Source organism: Chionomys nivalis, chromosome 7, assembly GCF_950005125.1.
Source record: "Chionomys nivalis chromosome 7, mChiNiv1.1, whole genome shotgun sequence".
NCBI lineage: Eukaryota > Metazoa > Chordata > Mammalia > Rodentia > Cricetidae > Chionomys > Chionomys nivalis.
In genome coordinates, this window is record NC_080092.1 from 37403044 (window position 1) to 37420930 (window position 17887).

The following is a 17887-nucleotide window of genomic DNA, read 5'->3' on the forward strand; positions in this document are numbered from 1 at the left end:
GCATTGACAGCCAGTAAATGCCAGAGGATTCACGTTCAGTTCCCTTTACCCACCTTAGGGATCTCACGACTGCCTGTAACTCAACAGATCTAATGTCCTCTTCTGGTGTCTTCAGGTATCTGCACACACATGGCATACACTCAAAGATACATGCATGCTCAAATAATAAACTAAATCTCAAGGTTGGGCATGGTGGTGCAGGCCATTAATCCAATCACTTGGGAGGCAGAGGCAGGAAGTTCTCCGAGTTCCAGGACAGCCGGGGCTACATGGGCAGGAACTCCACGGCTGAACTGGACTGAGCAGTTGGGTGTTCCAAATCTGTTTGGAGACCAGATCAACAGCCTAGGAGAGAGGGGAAAGTAGACGGATCAATGGCGCCACCTACTGCAGATAGGAGACATTGCACCTCAGTTTCTGGATTCCTCACAAAAACAAGTGAACAAACACGTAGTAACCCTGCTCATGCGCAGAAGACCATTGATTTTCTTCTGGCTTGGAAAAATGGGATTCTGGTCAATGTTGTGAGGTGTGGCTTCCTCTTTCCAGCTTCCCCACCCGGGCCTGGGTCATGAGGCAATGACTTTGTCCAGATCAATTCTCCCCATGGTCTGAAATCTGTCTTGTTTGTGTTCAAGGACATCCAGTGTGTCCTGCATAGTCTTGGGGTCTATCTTAGCATCTCTCTGGATCCTTGCTTCGCAGCAATGTAACACCTCAAACACTTTTTCCCCCGTAAAGCTACACAAACCAACACTGCCTTGCTTTGTCGAGTAGCTCTGTAAAGGGGACCAGTTTGCTGTGCCTCTCTCCATGATCCATGAAATACGTAAAAGCTAGTAAGCAGTGGGTGCTTGCTGGAAGATCCCTGCTCCAAACAGTTCACACTCATTGCTTCGTTATCACTACAACCATGACAATCATTTGCCAAAGGTGCTGTTCTCCTCCAGACCTTGAGCACTGAGAGGTTAAACAGACCAGCCAGGAGGTGCTGGAGCCAAGCCCTACTGGTGCAACCTTTCTTCAGTGGCTTCCCCTCCGACCGCTCCAGAGTGGCGCTTCTCACTGGATGGGTTTTCAAATATGGAGTCTACATAGTGAGAAGAAATCACGATCTGGCCCAATGATATTCCCATTGCAGAGAGGCCCAGAGAGGGCAGTGGGCCGCTCAAGATCACACACCAGAGAATGGACATGTGATGGGCACCTGACCTCCAGGGGGAGGTTCTAGAAACATAGGCAAACACGACAGCAGCTTGTAGGTGAGCAAGCAGTACCAAGAATACACAACAGACGCTTCTTCAACAAATGCAGCTTGACTTTATTGCAAGGAAGCTGGCAGGAAGCCGGCCGGGGAGGGCCTGTCTGGGCAGGAACTCCATGGCTGAGCTGGACTGAGCAGTTGGTGTTCCAAATCTGGAGACCCGATCAATAGCCTAGGAGAGAGGGAAAAGTAGACGGATCAATGGCGCCACCTACTGCAGACAGGAGACATTGCACCTCAGTCTCTGGACTCCTCTCTGTACTGCCCACAGTGACTGGTGTACACACAGGTGTGGAGGTGAATACTACAAAGTAACCAGGTATGCTAACTCTGAGTTTGGGTGAGCCGCAAGAGCGAACTCCTTCTATACAGTGCTAACAAGTTTGACACTTCCCACCTGGAAAAGTCAGACACTGAAGGTAAAAGCAGGAAGATAAGGAGTTCAAGGCCAGCCTGAGTTACACGAAACCTTAAAACAACACCAACAGCACAACAAACAACAAAAATAGGCACGAGGCTGGTGATGCATTATCCTGTAATTCCAGCCTGGGGAGGCGAGGACAGGACAATCAGAAATTCAGTATCATTTTCACTAAATCTTGAGTTCAGGGCTAGCCAAGGCTACCCTATTTCAAATGCGCAGGCAAGCGAATAAACACTGTATGATTGATTTTCTTTGTACACTGGGCGGTGGTGGCACAAGCCTTTCCCAGCATTTGGGAGGCAGAGACCAGTGGATCTCAGGGAGTTCAAGATCAGCCTGGTCTACAAAGCAAGTTCCAGGATAGCCAGGACTGTTACACAGAGAAACCCTGTCTTGAAAGACAAACAAAAGACAGCCCGATAGCCCAGAGTGGCAAGAAGCAGACTGGTATCAAAAGAGGAAGTAGTGAGGGTGGCAGACGTGAGGTGTTTTTCTCAGATGATAAAATGCTCTCAAGTAGGGTACTGGTGTGGCTGTGCACACGGTGAATGTACAAAGCGCATTGAGTGGCGCCCATGACCACAGCTAACTACATCACGTCAACTTCATTTCACCTTGATAGCAAAAGCCACAAGGAACAATGCTTGCTGTCAGCAGGGGCTACTGCATCTACAAGAGTCTCTGTATCTAGACCAAACTGCGGGCCAGCACAGGCCACTCTTCCCTCCAGTCCTTCCCCACAGAGATCATACTTACCAAACATTTTTTTCAAAACTAAACAGAACATTTTTATTAGCTATGGTGTGGGTGTCATCATATGTTTGTGGAAGTCTGGGGATGAGCTGCTCTCTCCTTCCAACTTGATGTGGGTTCTGGAGCTCAAACTCCGGTCTCCAGGCTTGCACACACCTGTACCCACCGAGCCATCTTCCTGGCCCTCAAATACAATCTTACATGGAGGAGCTGGGCATGGGGGCTCACACCAGTAACCACAGCATTAGAGGGGCTAGGGCAGAAGGTTTGCTGCAAACTCCAGATGACTTGGGCTATACAAGGAGGCCCTGTTTCAAAAATGATTTTTTTTTTTTTTTGGAAAAATGATTTTTTAAAAAATAAAACAAACTGAATCCAAACAGAAAAATTGTACATGGATGCCCAAACCACAACAGGGGTGTTTGAAAGCAATGGAGGTCGGTGGCCCACTCTCACCTGACCTACAGAACCCAGGGATGTACAGTTCCCGAGCGTGGCAGAGACTGCTAGCGTCGTCATCCCGGAAGGGACAAACCTTAAAGAGACTGCAGAGACCCGAAAAGGCAGTGGGACAGAGTGGAGGGGTTCACCCACTGGACAGATCAAATCTCAGGGAAGTAAAATATGGCCCAGTCACAGTCTGGAATGAGAACAGAGCTGGCACCTGAACCCCAGACTCCTTACTGTTCATACTGGCACGTTCCTGGCCATGGAGAAAATCCAGGGCCAGAAGAGATGATATGGGGAACAACGGCTCTTATTTATTTATCTGTTTAAGCTTAGTGTGTGTGTGTGTGTGTGTGCGAGAGAGAGAGAGAGAGAGAGAGAGAGAGAGAGAGAGAGAGAGAGAGATTAATGTGCCATGCCTGGTTGTCAGACAACCTGTGGGATTCAGTTCTCTCCACCACGTAGGTCCCGGAGATTGAATTCAGGTTGTCAGGCTCGGCAGGAGGCACCTTCACCTGTTGAACATCTTTCTGGCCTTGTTATTATTTTATTATTTTGAGACAGTGTCTCTGTGTAACCTTGATTACACAGAGCCTTGATTAGCCCCGCTAGCCTTGATTTCTTTTTTTTTTTGTTTGTTTTTTCGAGACAGGGTTTCTCTGTGGCTTTGGAGCCTGTCCTGGAACTAGCTCTGTAGACCAGGCTGGTCTCGAACTCACAGAGATCCGCCTGCCTCTGCCTCCCGAGTGCTGGGATTAAAGGCGTGCGCCACCATCTCCCGGCTAGCCTTGATTTCTTGCTACTCCTCTCCTGCCTTAGCCTCTTGTGAGCTGGCTCATCCATGTCTTTTAATTTGCTGGGATGTCACCATATACACAAAACACATGGCTTGGATTCCAAATGCTCAAACTTGAGGAGGGAGGAGGCGCTACTCAAAGGGGACCCTCCTATCCCGAGTTGATTACCGCTGGCCTCTGCCAGGGGCTCTCACGGGTCACTTGTAGGGTCAGCGATACTGCCACCATCACGACAATGCTCATACAGGAGGCCTGGCTCATTCCCGCCTCTGCCACCCAACTGCCTGGGCTCTGGTCAGCTCATGTTCCTTCACCAGGCCTTGTTTTTCTCAGTTCCAGAGAGGATACAAACCACTAAAGAAGTGACCATCGTGATTCGTGGGTCGGATGCAGTGCAGAGGAAGTGAGACTGCCAGGCACAGTGGGAAGGACTGTTGGGTGGCCAGGTGAGGGAAGGGCACTGGCACTGGGCCACTTTCTGCCTCCCTGGGACCCATAAAGTGAAAAGAGGACAGCTTATAAGGGTCATTGACTCTGCACCAGGCTGGGCTAGAGGCGCAGCCAGCTCTGAGGAATGAAACTCTGTAGAGGGTGCGAGGCGCAGGACACAGGCATCAACTGTGAGGGGACAGTCACCTTACCAAAGCAAGAGGCTCACCATTCCAAGAAGGCCAGATCCTCTAAACTTAGACCCTGCTGACCAGGCAAGGTGCCCCCCTCAAGTCCCAAGGGGACTTTGGGGATATAATATGGCATTCTGTCTATTCCCCAGTGGCCATCAACACCCCTGAGTTTCTGGTTTGTACTGAACAATGATGATGTTCTTGTGACCCTTCAAGAGGGGGGCAGTGGGCCGGGCGATGGTGGCGCACGCCTTTAATCCCAGCACTCGGGAGGCAGAGGCAGGTGGATCTCTGTGAGTTCGAGATCAGCCTGGTCTACAAGAGCTAGTTCCAGGACAGGCTCCAAAACCACAGAGAAACCCTGTCTCGAAAAACCAAAAAAAAAAAAAAAAAAAGAGGGGGGCAGTGGGCTGAACTCATCAGGGCCCCCTCCTACCTCACTTAAGAAGTCCAAGTTCATGCCAGGCGGTGGTGGCACACACCTTTAATCCCAGCAGTCGGGAGGCAGAGGCAGGTGAATCTGTGAGTTCAAGGTCAGCCTGGCCTACAAGAGCTAGTTCCAGGACAGGCTCCAAAGCTACAGAGAAACCCTGTCTCGAAAAAAATCAAAAAGTTCAAATTCAGCTGAGCACCTCAAATCCAGTTGCAGTGTGCTTCAAAATAAGAACTTTCTGAGTATCAACTCGATGGCAAAAATGTTTAGCGTTTTCCTACTATGGGAGAGTTTAGCAAAGATTCCAAACTCCAGAGAAATAGCAATCTAAACTGCTTCTGGGCCCAAGCCTTTCAGATGAGGGATTTGGAACCCAGGGGACCCCTGGAGAGGCAACAAGTCTGTGCAGGAAAGGCTGGGGCCTCATCCACCTACCTCTTCAGTACATCCAGAAGGACTCGCCCAAGGTTCTGGCTACTTGGAGCCAAGGTAGGAAACGGCCTTTCCTGTTTTGTTGAGGGTTGCCAGCAGGGTGTCCGTGCTGTGCTCAGACTCAATGCAGACCTTCTTGTTGGGCAAGTCAATGTTGAACTCCACTCCTGCAGGAAGAAGGAAACTGGGATGTGGGAGGGGGAAGCAGGACCCTTCCACCCTAAGAACAAAAGAGGTCAGCCTCCTTAATCATCCCTGTAGCACCAGGCACCTCTCCTGGAGCCAGGGAGCAGCAAGCTCTGTCTGTCTCAGGCACCGTGAGCAAGGCAGGCTCTGTTGCAGGCCCCTCTCTGTGTCTGAGGGGTGTTGGCAATACAGACTGAACTCAGGACCTCAAGGATCAAGCAATTTCCACTTCTAAGCTATTTCCTCAGCCCTCAGAGTTTTCTCTTTCCTCCCTTCCCTTCCCCTTTCCCACCCAGCTTCCTTCCCCCAAACCCTGCCATCACTACTACCTCACTTTTCTATACTCAAGCTAACCTTCCAATTTAGCAATACAGAGCCCTCCTCCCTCCCTTTATAATTTTATTTGAAATATTTTTAAATTATGTATGTGTATGGTTCTGTATGTAGACATGATCATATGAGTGCAGGTGCCCCTGAAGCCCAGAGGTTAAGGGGTCTGGAGTTACCAGTTTGTGAGCCACGAGAAGTGGGTGCTAGGTCCTCTGCAAGAGACATACACGCTCTTCACCATGGAGTCACTTCCCCAGCCCCAGATTTACTTATTTTTATGTATGTGAGTGTTTTCCTTGCATGTATATCTGTGTACCACATGTGTGCAGTACCCATGGAGGCCAGGAGAGGACACTAGATCCCCTGGAACTGGAGTTACAGACGGTTGTGAGCCACCATATGGTGCTGAGAGCTGAACCCAGATCCTCTGTAAGAGCAACCAGTGCCCTAAACTATTTCTCCAGCACCTTCCTTTCAAATTATTATACTTTAGTGAAAGCATGCGTGAGTCTGTGTTAAGTATGTGAATGAATCTGTATGTGAACATGTGTGTATGTTAGTGTGTGAGTGTGCATAAGTGAGAGTATGTATGAGCACATGTGAGGTGAATGAGCATGTTTTGAGTGTGCACATGTGTGTGTGTGTGTGTGTGTGTATACATGAGAGAAAATGTGTGTGTGAAGGTTAGAGGACAACTTGGAATCAGCTCTCTCCTCCTATGTGGGTCCTGGGAATTGAACTCACTTGGCAGCAAGCATCCTTACCCACTGTGTCACTAGTGCTTGTACAACCCCCCTTCTGTGTGTGTGTCTCACATGCATAAGCTACCACTGAAGACCCCACCTCCCCCACAACCATCTTCCCCGTTTTCTGTGCTACCGGTACCCAGGGTATCACACATGCCAAGCAAGCACTCTATTTCCGAGTTTCATCCCCAGGCCTTTTTATACATTTTATTTTGAGGCAATCTCATTAAGTTGCCTGGGGCAGCCTTGAACTCACTCTACAGACTAGGGAGACCCAAGCTCATGATTTTCCTGTCGCAGCTTCCCAGCCTGTTGCTTCTCGACAGCTCCCCCGTCTTCCCGGTGTGGTGTTTCCACATCCGCTCGCTGACTCAATCCTTCCAAGCATGGGGAATCAGTTCTGCCTGCCTGACACTGTCCTCATCCTACAGCCAGTGCACCCAAGCCCGCTTGGCCACACCTACAAAATCCTTCCACACCATGAATCAGAGCAGAACCGTGGGCCAACAGCCTGGCACATGTGGGGTGTTAACGGCCATTGCCAAACTGCCTTCCTACTGTCCAATCCCTACATCCACCAAAAAAGAAAAGCCACGATGCCCTCCTCTAAAATGGTGTGCCGATGAAAAGGATGAAAAGGCCTGGGTGGCTGTGGTCAGGACCGTTTCAGGCTTTCCCACCTGTCATAAAGGGGTTGGGGTCAGCCTCAATGCTCTTTCCTGCCTAAGTCAGCCTTTAGTCTGACTACCCAGGCCCTAAGAACTTAAAAACACCTGACTGTCCTCAAGGGGAGGCCTGCCTTATTCAAAGTTCGCATTGCTGCGATGAAACACCATGGCCAAAAATAATTTGGGGAGGAAAGGCTTCATTTTGCATACATTCCACATCACAATCCGCCAGGAAGTATAGGGCTGGGCAGGGCAGGGCAGGGCAGGGCGGGAACCTGGAGGCAGGAACTGAAGCAGACGCCATGGAGGAATCTGCTTACTGGCTTGCTTTGCTCCCCATGAGCTAGGCCCTCCCACACCAATCAATCAAGAAAACACACCACAACACAGGCTTGCCCACAGGTCAATCCGGTAGGGGTATTTTATCAACTAAGGTTCCCTCTGCCCAAATGACTCTAGCTGTGTCAAGTTAACATAAACTAGCCTGCACGAGGAGAAACTTATCAAAGGTAAAGGCCCCTCAGGCCCAGCAGGGCTGTTAAGCACGTGGTGCAGGGCATGGTTGCAATCTCTGAATCTACATATAACAAAAGGTTAGACAGTGTTAGCTGTTAAGAGGGTGCTGGGAATTAAACCCTGGTCCTCTGGAAGAGCAGTCAGTGCTCTTACCCACTGCGCCATCTCCCTGGAAGACCCTACTTCATTTCTTTTTTTTTTTTTTTTTTTTTTTTGGTTTTTCGAGACAGGGTTTCTCTGTGGCTTTGGAGCCTGTCCTAGAACTAGCTCTGTAGACCAGGCTGGTCTCGAACTCACAGAGATCCGCCTGCCTCAGCCTCCCAAGTGCTGGGATTAAAGGCGTGCGCCACCACCGCCCGGCCCCCCTACTTCATTTCTGAAGTGTCTCTGGTGTAGGCTGATATGGGCTGACACTCTCAGATCATAGCTGGTGATGCCCAAACCCAGGGGAGGGAAGCCTATGGCCTTGTGGGAAGTCAGCAGCCAGATGCTCTTCAGTGTCTCAGATTCTTGTGAACAGACATCTCAACGCAGCTGGGCGTGGCTCATGCCTGTAAGCCCAGAACTCCTGACACTGAGGCAGGAGGACTTAAAATTTGAGGCCTAACCTGGGCTACCCATGGTGAGTTCCAGGCCAGCCAGGACTACAATGGGAGACCCTGTCTGAAAAACAACAACAACAACAAAAACCCAAAAAACAAAACTTAAAAAGATATTCCATCTTACAAACCTCAGAGTTACTGAATCATGGGCTTACTCACTATGGGACCCGGGCAAGGTACTTCCCCTTGGGCACGAGTGTTACCATCCACCAGCCTGATCCACCGTGTCAAGTCCCACTCTGTGGACTTATTATGCATAGGCAGTCTCAACACTCAGTAGTACTGTTAACCTAGGTCTTTTTTATTTTTAATTTGTAGAGATAGGGGTTCACTCCATAGTCCAGGCTGGCCTCAAATCCCGGCAATGCCTTATGCATCTCGGCCTCCCAAGGGCTGGGATTATAGGTGTGAGCTGCCACACCCAGTTTTGTTTGGCTTTTATAAACTCATTGTTTTTATTTTGTTGCAGTACAGTGGATTTGATCTAAAATGTCACACAGGCTGTGCAATCCCTTTATTTCTGAGCTACACTCCCAGCCTCTCCTGTCATTTTTACTTTGAGACAAGTCTCCCTAAATTGTCCAGGCTGGCCTTAAGCTTTTGAACCTCCAGGCTTCTGGGTTTACTGGCAGCCTTCAGGCCTGGCTGTTGTTATCTGTATTTGACTTCGTCCTGGAGATCACTATCATAGTAACAACTCCAGGGCTGGACAGTGTGGCTAAATCCCAGCTCTGCCCTGCTGGCTCTGTGAATTCAGTCAAGTCCTTGAACTCTAAACAGTCCCTGCCTTCGTACGAGGAGGACAGTCACTGTGCATTGGTGGTGTGTGCCTGCATCTCAAGCAGAAGTTGGATGATTAGAGTCCATGACCACCAGCCTGGGCTCCTGAGACCCTGAAGAGGGAGGGGGAAGGGAGGAGGGGGAGGGGAGAGAGGAGACAGAAAGAACAACAAAATGGAGTTGTATACGGTGGCCCATCTTTGTAATTCCAGCATTTAGAAAGGCAGAGGCAGAAGGATTCTCACAAATTTAGGAGCAGCCTAGTGTATATGGTGCACTTCAAGACAGCCAGGGCTACTTGGCAAGGCTTTGTTTCAAAAAACAAGACTAAACTGAGGGGGTAGGAGTGTAGCGAATGGAAGAAACGGTGGCTGCAGTGAGGCACAACATGTCTCCACATAAGCCACCGAGCAGAGGCCCAAGTGTGCACCAGCTGACCTGCAGCTGCCCCTCGTAGGCCGCATGTACCCTGAACATGACTCCACATACTCTCTCCAGAGGAGAGCCACTCACCTCCCAGCTTGTTGAGGACTCGGGAGACGGCTTCGGCACATCCCTCACAGGTCATGTCCACAGAGAACTCGTGCTTCTGCAAGAGACGGAGATCATGAGATCATGAGTCAGGCCATGCAGGGACCCATACACTGTCTGAGGGGCCTCTCAGGGGCTGACAGGGAGCAGAGAGTGGGCACAATCCCACTGGAAGCCTGTCTAGCCCAGTCTAGTCAAAGGATAAGGGTGTCACAGGCTGTACCAACAGAGACAATCTCCATGATGTCTTCTGCAAGGTCTGGCAAAGGATAACAGGATCCAGGTCTGCGTGAGCTCTTTTCCAATCCTCCCTCTCAAGGTTACTGCCTCACGAGTGAGCCTCAGGGCTAAGGACTTAGCCACAGGTGCCCCACTCCCAGCAGTACTAATCTGGGACCTGTTTCTACATCAGAACATTATTTTCTACATTGGGACTCTACACAGGCTGCAGGTCTGCCCAGCAGCCAGGATGGGGACATCGATTATGCCAGCAGGTAGGTTACTCAGGTGTGACCACCATTGCTCTGACCCAAGTACCCCGTGCTCAGGGGCAGCACCTGAGTTCCAGGAAGGGGAAGGATTCCCCAGGCTCCCCAGCACACTGGAGGCAGCTGGGAAGGGATCCCAGGTTTCCGAGGCTCTACAATCTCCAAGATGTCTAAGACATCAAGGCAGGCGAGCGTCCACACAACTGTGATGCTCAAGCACAGATAGTCACTGTTGTGCCCAGCACTGGGAACAGCACCTGGCACAAAGGTCCCCCACTTATTTCATGAGTGAATCAATGATCAACATCACTGCTGGACAACTTCTGGGTCTTTGGCTGTTTTCAGTGGACTGGGCCGATATCCCTTCCTTCACAATATTTGGGAATGAGAGCATCTGTGTTCCAGCACTTGCAAGTTGTATGACCTCAGTAGCTTAACTCTTGGGGTACTAGTCCCTTCTGGATGAAGAACGGGACAATCACAGGATTTGACATGTGGCAGTCAGCCTCCACCATGACCTCCATCTTCTCTGCCTCCTGGTATTTAAGTCCTTGACAGTTCATTCCATAACATCGTAGCCTAAGCCTAAGCGTATTCAACATAAGGGCCAAAGCACCATTATGTGACTAAGCTGGTCATAATGCCGGCTTCTGCCCTGCTCACTTCTTGGATCACTCCAGAGCCAGCCAGATGCCATGTTAAAGGACACTTTACTAATCATCCAGAGGTCCACCTGACGAGAAGCAGAGTCAAAGCCAAGGAGTGCACCAGCCTGGGCAAGCTTCTGGCCTGCACTGTTGTTCCCGGAGACCCCAAGCCAAGCCTAGTTACTGTCCAGCCACTCTTGGGTCCTGACTCTAGGTTTGGGGATAAACATTAAAGGACAATAGATAGCTGGTATGTAATAAAATAAGATCATGGGACTAAGTGCCTCTAGACGAAAGTAATTGGATTCTGATAATTATTTTCTTCCATTTCTCTCTTCCTTTGGAAATACAACACGTAGGCCCTGGGAATGTAATACAGTGGTATATCGCTGGCCTGGCATGTGCAAGGCCCTGGGTTTACTGCCCAGTACTGAGACAGTCAAGCATAAGGAATGGTTTAGGCTATACACACCTGTCTTTGACAATAAACCTAGCAATCTGTTAACAACCCAAGACAGACCTCCACACTTGTTTTAAGCTTGGAAATAAGAAGTTACTCCTCTCATCAATCCCTGATTTCTCCATTTCCATCCAAACATCCTAAAGCACGATTTGGGAACTGCTAGCAATGGGCTGACCAGGGTTAGACAGCTCTGGAGCGCATGCACAATGAGGCCAACTGTCCTTGAAGTGTGACTGTGGAGAGAACTCCGTACTTACCACTTATGCATAACTGGTTATGGACATAATTAAAACCAGGTGCATCATCTGGGTGCTGGTGGCACACATGGATCCGAGTTCAAGACTAGTCTGGTCTATAGAACAAGTTACAGAACAGCCAGGGCTATAGAGAAGCCCTGTCCTGAAAAATCCAAGTCAGTCAGTATAGAGAAGTGACCAGATTATAGTCCTAGTAAACAAGCTCCTCCTTCCCTTGAACCCCATAAAGGGAAGCCCCCAAGCCGGGCGGTGGTGGCGCACGCCTTTAATCCCAGCACTTGGTAGGCAGAGGCAGGTGGATCTCTGTGAGTTTGAGACCAGCCTGGTCTACAAGAGCTAGTTCCAGGACAGGCTCCAAAACCACAGAGAAACCCTGTCTCGAAAAACCAAAAAAAAAAAAAAAAAAAAGGGAAGCCCCCAACAATAAGTAGGGCCCTTGATACCTGCTCTGCTGCAGTATATTCTGACCTGTGTTGTGCGCTGTTTTGACTAGTTCCCGCTACTTTGTAATCTATGTGCATCTTTACTATTTGTTGAGTAAGATGCTAAGAGCATTGAAACAGCCAGCCCAGACCTCAACCATGAGTAATAGCACTGCAAACATTAACAAAACAAAACAAAGGCTATCCCTCCCTGCTTCTGTATTTTGTTTTGTTTGCGGGGGTGGGGGGGTGGGGAGGTGGGGGAGTGGTTGGTGTTGCTTTGAGAACAGGGTCCATTAATGTAGACTATACTAGCCCGGAACTCACTATGAAGTCTACACTGGGCCTTAAACTATCTTCCTGCCTCAGAATCCTAGGCACTGTATAAAAAGGTGATCAAAAGCATACCCAAATTCAATGCCCACTTTCCCCATGAAGTTCAGCAAAGTATCTCTAGGACAGGCTGAGCATCTCTTATCTGAGTGCTTGGGAGCAGAAATGTCCCTAATTAGGAGATATTTGCATACACATAATGAGGTATCCTGGGAATGGGATGAGTCTAAACATGAATCATATTTATACACAGACTGAAGGTAATTTCATGCAATGTTTTCAATGTACCACGTTTTGGGCACACACCACTTGGGGCATCAGGCTCTGGCTGGGCTGAAATTCCCTATGTAGACCAGGCTGACCATAAACTCAAAGAGCTGGTCTGCCTCCCAAGTTCTGGCATTAAAGGTGTCTGCCACCACCACCTGGCTGAAAACAGATAATTTTTAAAATAATAGTAAGAATAGGGCTAGAGAGATGGCTCAGTGGTTCCGACTACCTGTGCTCTTCCAGAAGTCCTGAGTTTGGCTCCCCAAACCATGTCAGATAGCCCCAACCACCCGTAATTCCAGCTCTAGGGAGTCTGAAGCCCTCTTCTGATCTCTGCACACAAATGGCACACACAGAAATCTGAAAGATAATAACTATGCTATGCTTATTCGCGTGTGGGAGTGTGTGCTATGGAATAAGAGTGGATGCCAGAGGTCATCAGGCTTGGCTGCAAGCATCCTTACCAGCTGACCCATTCCACAACCCTCAAACCCCCTTCTCTTGCTCCATGCTCCAGGGCTCACTAAGGTGATGAGGTCATGGGTGCAAAGGCACAGAGGAGAGAGGCTTTCTTTGCTCCAGGGAAATCTTGCTGGTTTTGGAACTGCTGAATGCTCATATCCCCCCCGCCCCCCCACAAGCTGACTCTGAGTCAAAGCTCTATAGAGCATTTCAGAGGATAAGTTTTGCTGCCCAAGGCTCTAAAGTTAACAGTTATCTGAGCTCCAAACTGAGGACCCCAACAAGGAAGTCTTTCACAGAGCACAGGCCAGAGGCCTGGGGGCCGCTCACAGGAGGCCAGCATTCCAACTCAGAGCTCTCTCTCTGCTACAAATTGTGAAACCTAAACCTGAGGCTGACCAGAAGTCTGCCTAATGGACAGGGAGGTGAGCCAGTCTTCAGAGTATGTCAAGACCTGTTCCACCCCTGGATGGCTCCCCAGTGCCTCTAGACCTGTGTTTTGTCTCTAAAGGGTTGTGGCTCAGTGGCAAAGCATACACAGGCCCTGAACTCAGTCTCTAACATCCCAAAACAAAACTTAAAGCCAGGTGTGGCAGCTCACTTCTGTAATCCCAATACTTGAGAAGCTGAGGAAGGAGGATTGCTGTGAGTTTAAGAATCAGCTGGGGGGCTGGAGAGATGGCTCAGCGGTTAAGAGCATTGCCTGCTCTTCCAAAGGTCCTGAGTTCAATTCCCAGCAACCACATGGTGGCTCACAACCATCTATAATGAGATCTGGTGCCCTCTTCAGGGGTACAGGTACACATACAGGCAGAATATTGTATTCATAATAAATAAATAAATCTTTAAAAAAAAAAAAAAGAATCAGCTGGGCTACACATTCACTCACAGGTCAACTTGAGCTACAGTATGAGACCCTGTAACAACAAACAAGCAAAATGAACCCTCTTAAGCATAATGTATATGTTCATGTTATATGGAAACAAGCTGTATTATTGTATATTATATATAGTATTGCTTCAGAGGGCCGCTAAGTGGTACAATTCTGTAACAGACTCTCTAGAACTGGAAGAGTCCCTGGGAATGGAGAAAGAGGACACTTTGTTCTTCTAGAGAACGACACTGGAGTCTGGATTCCTGAGTACTAATATCTAAGTATCTCTGATGTGCTGGGCCTTCTTCTAAACACCTTGTACACTGTCTCCTTTAATAATTACAATGATTCCGTAACCCAGGGAACTACCTATTCCTCTGAGGGCTGAGAAAGCTGCAGCTCGGAGGTTAGATACTGACTCAGTGAGATGTAGCTAATGAGTAGCAGGGCCTGCCTTGGGCAAAGTACACAAAACTTTTAACCACTGAGGTCCCTGTGGAAGCCTGCCCACGCTGTTCGAGCCCACTTGCCCTATATCTGCAGAAAAGTCACACACACACCCCTTGGGGGTGCGATGGGTCACTGGCTCTGTTATATATTTTGATGCTATCATTCTAGCAAATACCAACCACAGCCTGCAAGGTCTGTTTTTAATCCCTATTTTATGGACGAAGAGATGAAGGCACACAGAGGCAGAGCTTACCTGAGGCTGCCCAGCTGGCAAATCAAGGGCACGGACTTTTGGGTTTCTGGGTTAAGTTTTGGTCTGCAAACCATCTTGAGCTAAGACTCATTTCCCTGCCTAGACTTGAGGCACACTTGAGCAATACCCACCTCCCTGCCTTTAGCTGTTGGTTTCGATATAAGGTGTCTACTCCATGCCTCACTCCCATCAAAGTCCCCAGAGGCACAGAATAGAGGGGTCCTCAAGCTGTTTTTCTTCACTACTGTCCCCTGGAGAGCCTGGCAGCCCCCACTCTGATATCCCAGGGTCGGAATCACGCTGCAGGGCAGACTGTCTTGACTGACTGGTAGGATGGATTTTTATCAAGCCTTTTTTTTTTTTTTGTCTTTGTTTTGTGCCACCAGAGGAAAGATCTCAAGACAAAGGACAAGAGCCACAAGAAACGACACCTGGGGTTTAAGACTGCACGGGTTCACTCAAGGAAGATAAGCGGCTAAAACATGCAATACCCGCGGGAGACTTCTGGGTTTAGAGGCACCAGGAAGAAAATGCTGCTGATTCCAAGGCCCTAACCATTATCTCAGAAACTCAACTGGGATCAGAGCTTTCTCCCCAAGCCAGTACAACTGGTTTTGCCCAGCACTTACTTCCCAGGTGACCTGGCTTCATCCTGGATCCTATCTAGCTTTAGCTCCCAACAATAAATGGTTTCCAACAAACACTGAACTTTTCCTTCTCTTCTTGTGCAATGGGTCAAAGACCCTTATTTAAGTAAGCAATGAGGCTAGAAGCCACCATGCATAGGAGTGAGTAAGTCCAAAGACATGATAAAGCGCTGCTGCTCTCAGCTCCTCAAACTCTTCTCTGAGCTTTGGGAACTCCTGGCTGGAAATGAATAAAGCACCCTTTCGGTTCAGTGTTGCCCAGTGCTGAAGTGGAAGCAGGCCAGAGTGGGCAGGAGAGGTGGGGAGAGACCTGCTTCTCTGAAACCCCGCCAGCTCGGTGGCAGGGGCATGCACGTGGAAAAGGTAGGGACCGGAGCCCCTATGCAGCCCTATCTCTCAGCTTCAGTTTCCCCATCGTGCAGGGAAGGTTGGGGTTGTCCCTCGAAAGAGTCTCCAGAGCGATCTTGAGGCCTGTGTTCTGCAACACAGTGCTCTCTGCAGCTTTCCCGAGGGTCGAGAAGCTGGACGGTGGGTGCGGAGGGTAAACTGAGGAACGACTGCAGCTCCGGCCACAGCCTGTGCTCTAACAGCAGTATCTGGCCGGGCAGCGGTGCATCGGGCCAGAGACAACGGTTCGCGCGGGTGGAGCGGGGAGGCCACTTACCGGCATGACTGACGCGGCACCAGCAGCAACGGCGACGACGACTGGAAACGCCTCTCCCGGGCAGCAACGCTGGGTTTCCGGAGAGCGTTCCTGGAAACCCCACCTTCAGGCCGACCCCGCCTTCGGCTAGGCCCCGCCCTAGGGCTGGGCTCCGCTTAGTCTCCGCCCCTTCCGGGTTCAGCTGCGGCAAGGCTCCGCCCTCTGAGGCTCTGCTCAATTCTTGTCCCTTAGGGCCAAATTACAGCCGGGCCCCGCCCCCTGGACTGGCTTCCACTAACCTCCCACCTCTTTCTAGCCTGGATATATTATTAGGTCCCGCCTCTTTGGAGCTAGGTCACGGGTCCTCGGGGATGGCAGGGTGCGGGGGAGGACTGCAGAGGTAACTTTTTTTTTTTTTAAGACCTGCCCGAGGCTGTTACGGGAGACCTTAGGAACGACAAGTCCTAAACTGCGCTCTCTTCTGGGTAGTTTTCGGTGTGGAACTAGGGAATGTAAGGCCAAGGCTCCTGGGAAGGGCAGATCCCGGCATTCCATCTTCCTTGCGTGTCACTCAGTCCCTACACTGGCCTACAGCTGCAGGTCTGTTCCAGCTGCTAGAGAGGTTGAGGCAGAAGGATCCTGAGGTTCAAGGCTTGGTCTGGACTGCAGAGTTCGAGCCCTTCGTGGAATTTATGAGACCTTATCCAGAAAAGCATACAAAAAAATATACAAATTTAAGGCACTAGGCATTTTGGTAACACTTGTAATTCCAACACTTGAAAAGCTGAGGCAGAGTTGGTGGTGGGTGACACATGCCTTCAATCCCAAAACCCAGGAAGCAGAGGCAGGTGGATCTCTGAGTTCAAATCCAACTTGGTCTACAGAGTGAGGCAGGAGGATCCAGAGTTCAGGTTAGCTGTGGCCTTTAATCTCAGCAATCAGGAGAGAGAAATGTCTCCACAGACCTGCCTATAGGCTAATTGGATGGAACCAGGTCTTCAATTACAGTTCCTTTTTCCAAGATGACTCTTGTGTCAAGTTTAAAACAAGAGGGCTGGAGAGATGGCTCAAAGGTTAAGAGCACTGGCTTCTGTTCAATTCCCAGCAAGAATATGGTGACTTACAACCATCTGTAATGAGCTCTGGTGCCCTCTTCTGGTGAGTAGGCATATATGCAGACATAACACTATATAATAAATCTTAAAAAATGTTGACTAATAAACTATGAATTTATTTAAAAAAAACCAAGAAACCTGTGAGAATGTAAGTGTTCCTATCCATTTATGGCTGCCCCAGTTAGCTGAGTTACTTCATGAGTAATCCAATACCGTTGAAGACAATACCCTTCTCAACAGTGACTGCTAGGTTTATTTCCACCATTTATGTTCCTAAGGGAAGATCCCTAACCTAAGTAAGCAACTTGTCATCCTGTGTATCAGGAATCATGCTATAATTTGAACACAGAAGTTAAGAGACAGCCAGGTGGTGGTGGCACATGCCTTTAATCCCAGCACTCGGAAGGCAAAGCCAGTCCCCCGTCTTGAGAAAAAAAAAGTTATGAGACGTTGGCTAACAGGGAACAGCCTAAGAATCTAAGAATAGCTGGGTGTGTGTGTGAGTGTGTGTGCGCGCGCGTGCCTGTAAACAACCCCTCCTCCTGCACTTGGGAGGCTGAGGCAGGGAAGCATGAATTGGCCAGTCTGAGCTACCTGAAAACCTATCTTAAATAAACTAAACTAAAATAAATGTAAGAATATAGCAGGAGAGCCAAGCGGTTATTATCATGCTATAATTTGAACACGGAAGTTATGAGACAGCCGGGTAGTGGTGGTGCACGCCTTTAATCCCAGCACTCTAGAGGCAGAGGCAGGGAGTGAGTTCGAGGCCAGTTTGATCTTGAGTTAGTTCCAGGCCAGAACCCAAAGCTATGGAGAAATCTTGTCTCAAAAAAAAAGAATAAACAAAGAATATAGCAGGCTGAGCGTGGTAGTGAACACCTGTAATCCTGTCACTTGAGAACTGGACATGGGAGTGCTGAAAGTTCAAGGCCAGCCTGGACTATCTAACACCACATCTCAAGCACTGATACCCCTTAGCCCTGGATACAAAAATGTGGTGGACGTAAGAAGATTCTACTGTCCAGAAA

General features: G+C 49.2%; 1 protein-coding gene across 2 annotated transcripts; it reads right to left on the reverse strand.

Moving 5' to 3' along the window:
* Positions 1 to 293: 293 nt before the first annotated feature.
* Positions 294 to 15889, reverse strand: Atox1 (antioxidant 1 copper chaperone). Of its 2 annotated transcripts, none has more exons than XM_057776186.1 (4): positions 15763 to 15889; positions 9515 to 9590; positions 5177 to 5340; positions 294 to 345 (listed from the first exon to the last, which is right to left on the reverse strand). In XM_057776186.1, exons 1-3 carry the CDS (start codon positions 15766 to 15768, stop codon positions 5216 to 5218), a joined length of 207 nt encoding a protein of 68 aa, XP_057632169.1. In that variant the 5' UTR covers positions 15769 to 15889; the 3' UTR covers positions 294 to 345; positions 5177 to 5215. The 2 variants fall into 2 exon arrangements, with proteins under 2 accessions (XP_057632169.1, XP_057632170.1); XM_057776187.1 differs by lacking the exon at positions 294 to 345 and adding an exon at positions 1301 to 1436.
* Between the last annotated feature and the right edge of the window lie 1998 nt (positions 15890 to 17887).

Bases quoted from the DNA above. Each gene is read 5' to 3' on its own strand.
- Atox1 (XM_057776186.1), bottom strand. The intron at 5,341-9,514 runs GTGAGTGGCTCT...TTCTTCCTGCAG, and splicing joins AGTCCTCAACAAGCTGGGAG to GAGTGGAGTTCAACATTGAC.